General features: G+C 38.2%; 2 protein-coding genes across 5 annotated transcripts in view; one reads left to right on the top strand and one right to left on the bottom strand.

Moving 5' to 3' along the window:
- Window positions 1–4,804, top strand: part of LOC113467422 (CCR4-NOT transcription complex subunit 11) — a 10,660-nt gene extending 5,856 nt beyond the window's left edge. For all 4 annotated transcript variants that reach the window (XM_026823608.1, XM_026823611.1, XM_026823610.1 and 1 more), the window contains exon 4: window positions 4,657–4,804. In XM_026823608.1, the coding sequence (XP_026679409.1) occupies window positions 4,657–4,800 (144 nt within the window). In that variant the 3' untranslated portion in view covers window positions 4,801–4,804. The remainder of the gene's footprint in view (window positions 1–4,656) is intronic.
- The window catches only part of LOC103509202, a gene marked incomplete in the record, with an annotated part of 6,243 nt that continues 5,135 nt past the window's right edge, over window positions 3,893–5,000 (bottom strand). The window contains 1 exon segment of the mRNA XM_026823606.1: window positions 3,893–4,413. Coding sequence (XP_026679407.1) covers window positions 4,115–4,413 — 299 coding nt within the window.

The raw sequence follows: 5,000 nt of genomic DNA, 5'->3' as shown, positions 1-5,000 counted from the left end.
ATATTTCCAATCGAAATGTGAGTTTATAATATTGTCGGTGGTGGGCATCGAACCTGGGCTAACCACTTACCTATTTCTTTGAGACAGGTTATTCTTGAACCGCTTGCCGCCTGGTAGGGTAGCTTCACTGACTGGTGCTGGTGTTGTGGTTGGCGCAGGAGTAGTGGTGGTGGTTGTAGTCGTTGTTGTGGTTGTGGTAGTCGTGGTTGGAACTGGAGCTGGGAATTGGGTGACTGGAACTGGCAATCCGTTTTGGTCAACGGTAACTCCGGTGTTGTCTTCGGTCAAATAGTTGGATTCTTCGTTGTGCATTTGTTGCAGGATGGCGTACAGATCGAAAGCGGCCTTGTCGGGCATGCCTGCAGGTTTAGACGATTTCATGGTTGCAGAAATTTAGAATGTAATGCGATCTATTCAAACTAACAAGTGGAGAACTTTAAGCGAATTTTGATTTTTTAAGAAGCTTTTTAATTTTTGTTCGGGATTCCTATTTTTTTTCTTTCTTATTTGAAAATTTATTTTTTACTGTATGGCTAAGATTAAAAAAAAACTCCTATTGCAGCTATATGTATTGAATTTTATACAATAGGCCAGCAAATACATGTGAAAAGGAACTGATATCTAGACGAGAGTACCTTCACAGTAGGCCGGAATACACGAGGAATAAAAACTGCGACGCATCCAGATACGAAACATTGCTTAACATCAGTGCACGATGGAATTCCACATCGTAAGGAAAAAGTTGCTGACCAAAAATTAAAAAAAGCCTTTATGTCCCCAGACCTTTGAAAATCAAAGAACAATAAAAACGAGAGTTAAAAAGTTGCTGACCAAAAATTAAAAAAAGCCTTTATGTCCCCAGACCTTTGAAAATCAAAGAACAATAAAAACGAGAGTTAAAAAAAATACCCTTAAAGGGGATTGAGCAAAAAAAAAAAACCGATTCACAAAAATCGAACTAACCCTGTCAAGTACAAAAGAGTTAAAAAAATACCCTTAAAGGGGATTGAGCAAAAAAAAAAAACCGATTCACAAAAATCGAACTAACCCTGTCAAGTACAAAAGTACCTACTAAAACCCAATACGCTAGTACTAAAATGTGGAGAGGAAAAGTATTGGGGTCAATGACCGCTATGGAATGCACGTAGTAACCTCCGTAGTAAAATTCGTAGTATTTTTGATCGTGACCTTCGTCTCTTCTCTCTCGCACACTATCGTTGTCTCTCTCGCACCATGAATGAAATCATGATGGTAGTAACCTCCGTAGTAAAATTCGTAGTATTTTTGATCGTGACCTTCGTCTCTTCTCTCTCGCACACTATCGTTGTCTCTCTCGCACACCGAGTGGGAAATGTGCGATCCCTTGCATTCTATCCTCCCCTGAACCCAAGTAAGTGCTTCCTCAGTAGAATATAACTAGTAGTTTGGTAAAGGTAATATATCAAATCATGGACATTACCGGGTTACAACTTTCTCTAGTGGAACATCAAGCGGACTTATCACCGAGTGGGAAATGTGTGATACCGAGTATGCTATCCCGGTATGGTCCAAGGACGCGACTGTAACAATTTGGTAAAAATCGGATAATCACCCATCCAGATGTTAATGAAAATCAATGTTGCTTCGAACTTCGAAAAAAAAAATCAATTTTTTTCATACTTAATATGATTCCTTATCACACGGGGAGTATTTTAAGATAGAAAATTTTTGGTCGAAAATTGGCCGCCGTAGGCGGTCGATTTAAAAAAAAAGTTCAATTTTTGACTTTAAAAGAAAAATTAAAAAAAAAGTTCAGCTTGCGGCGCTGTTTCTCATTCTTTTCGTGTTAACCTTCATCCCCCAGGATGTGTGAATGTGTAGACCGAAAAATTACAAAAAAAAAAGAAAAAACAAATGCGGCGCAGTTATTTCATGTGCAAATAGAGGACTTAAGCCCTTACCCTAGTGGGATGAAAAAAGATTGGAGAGTTAATGTTGAACAGGCTTGGGAACATTACTTGAAGAAAAAAAAAAATGTTCCGCGGTTTCGATCTCAGGCAAACGCAGATTTTTTTCAGCTTTTTTTTACCGCAAATAATTGATGAAACCAAAATTTTCGCCTGCGGTGGGAATAGGGTGGAAAATCTTGAAAAAGTAGACTGGAAATTTGGAAAAAATGGACTGGAAAACCGAGAAAAGTCAGGGAATTTTATTTTTCCATTTTGGTAGACACCCTGCAAAACTTTCCTATACCAGTATCTCTAGAGTTGTACTACTAATAACCCTTATCATGCATTGTTTTCCTCTGTAATATTAAAGAAGACTGGAAATTTGGAAAAAATGGACTGGAAAACCGAGAAAAGTCAGGGAATTTTATTTTTCCATTTTGGTAGACACCCTGCAAAACTTTCCTATACCAGTATCTCTAGAGTTGTACTACTAATAACCCTTATCATACATTGTTTTCCTCTGTAATATTAAATCTATTGTGAAGTGTGACAGCTGTGACAGTCAAAAAGAAGACTGGAAATTTGGAAAAAATGGACTGGAAAACCGAGAAAAGTCAGGGAATTTCATTTTTCCATTTTGGTAGACACCCTGGGTTTTTGTTTGTTTCTTAGTTTGTTTTATTTAATTTAAAAATAAAAGGGTAGTTCTTCCCTATTTTGTTCTTTTGTACCACCAAATTTGGCCCTATTTTCATTGTTTTATACGGAATTTCGATTATATCAACTTTTATACAGAACCTAGATAATATCAACTACCCTCGGTCCCAATTAGTTGATATAATCGAGATTCTACTGTACTTACTTGACTAATAAAATCACCATCATGTTATTTCCAGTACTCAACCGACAGCACTCCCGGGAACAAGGCGGGTCGTAATTTTGATCTCACGGGGCAATTACCACGGATATCTCACGTAGAGAAATGTTTCCTCTCGCAACTACTGACCAGCAATAACAATAACTCTAAAGAGGTAAGTAAGCAAAGCAGGTTTTTCCACTGAGGGTAGAAACACATTGCCACCACTTCACGTGACGTAATGTGACGTGATGGTAGTGTCACGTACTTGATAAGTCACGTCACATCATGTGAAGTCATGGGGAGTCAGAAAGATTTCGTTCCAAGTTTTCCCATAATACTGTATGTAGGTAATGTAGGTCATTTCGTTCAGGACAGTCACACTACTATCACGTTACGTCACGTGTGGAGAAATTACCTACTGCCTACAATATTATCGGAAAACTTTGAACTACTTTCTATTGTATTGGGTCGATTGTAATTTATTTTTGAAAATATTGTACCAAATACATGAGACCTTGCTTAGACTGCGGGAGTAAAGGGACTTTTCAGTCTCATTCTGGCAGTATAAACAGGGTATACGTATTCTATTTTATTCTACTTTCTGATTACCCGTGACCTCACGTGACGTGATGGTAATGTATTTCTAACTTTTATAGTGTCTTACTACAACTTCCAAATGGGTATCATACAAGGCTTGCTCACTGGAGATCTGTCTGGGGGACAATAAACAGAATGTAGACGAGCGTCTAGCTGTGGGACTATAAACTACAGCCCAGGAAAGGCTAAAGACAGTATGTCGATTTTGCACACAGATTGAGTGTTTTCAAAATGAGGGCAATTTTTCGGATAGCGTTATCTGCCACACCTGATCACCATCACAAACAAAATCCCCAAAAAAGTAAACCTCATTTTGTTATCTTTCATTTAAAATAAATATCACTCTTTTATCTTAAAAATTGAACCTGTAGCATCATTTTAAAAACCGTCAGGTAACTCTGGACCACCCTGTCTTTAATTTACTTTTACTTTTATAACAAAATGACTAGGGCCATGTAGATTATGTCTATCCTCAAGCCCTGTACAGAAGAATCAAATACAATTACAATATCATCCCATATCCACTAATTTATTATATTCTCGCAAAAAGCACTAGAATATCATTTCATATCCACTAATTTACTATATTCTCGCAAAAAGCACTAGAATATCATCTCATATCCACTAATTTATTATATTCTCGCCAAAAGCACTAGAACATTATCTCATATCCACTAATTTATTATATTCTCGCAAAAACCACTAGAATATCATTTCATATCCACTAATTCTACTCTCGCTCCTCTCTCTTCATGAGTTCCTCCACTATATCCGGTTCTAGCTCACTGGGCTCGACGGATGCGTCATAGCGCGCCACCGGATACCCGCGCGCACCCACCAGGAACTTCTCGTACGGTTCGCGCACGTCGGAGTTGCGCAACGGTTCGTACTTGAGATCGGTCAGGGGCTCCGTGAATCCGATGCGGGTGGGGGGGCAGGTGTCCTTGAGATAGGTGAAGAGGGGGGCCTCCGACGCGCCGTTGACGGGGCCCGGCCCGAACACATCGAACTTTGGGACGAACCCCTTGCCTGGAAATAAGATGGGATGGGGAAGTAGAATAGAATAGAATATACCTTTTTTAAAATTAATTTTTTTTTTTTTTTTTTTTTTTTTTTTTTTTTTTTTACCAGAAACACGAAAGTGCTGCAAATTTTGTGCAGAAAAAAGGATTTTAGTTGTTTTACCAAGTGTTGTACCTACCTAAAAAGTTACCCAACTTTTTAATATGGATATTTATTTTATTATGTCTCTCTTGTTTGTTAATTTTTCAGTTACCGGATTTGGTGGAGAACAACCCTCTCATCGCTATCGAGGTTCTGCTAAAACTCATCCAATCCAATCACATTACAGAATATTTCAGCGTTCTAGTCAACATGGAAATGTCGCTACATAGTATGGAAGTTGTCAATAGGTAAGTATATGGATATACTGCTAAAACTCACCAAATCCAATCACATTACAGAATATTTCAGCGTTCTAGTCAACATGGAAATGTCGCTACATAGTATGGAAGTTGTCAATAGGTAAGTATATGGACATACTGCTAAAACTTTTACCAGGATCACGAAAATGGTGGTGCAAATTTTGTCCAGAAAACCATAAAGCCAAAAAACCA

Source organism: Diaphorina citri, unplaced genomic scaffold (assembly GCF_000475195.1).
Source record: "Diaphorina citri unplaced genomic scaffold, Diaci psyllid genome assembly version 1.1 scaffold474, whole genome shotgun sequence".
Taxonomy (NCBI): Eukaryota; Metazoa; Arthropoda; class Insecta; order Hemiptera; family Psyllidae; genus Diaphorina; species Diaphorina citri.
Note: the sequence above shows the minus strand (reverse complement) of the source record. Positions and strands in the feature narration are given on the sequence as shown.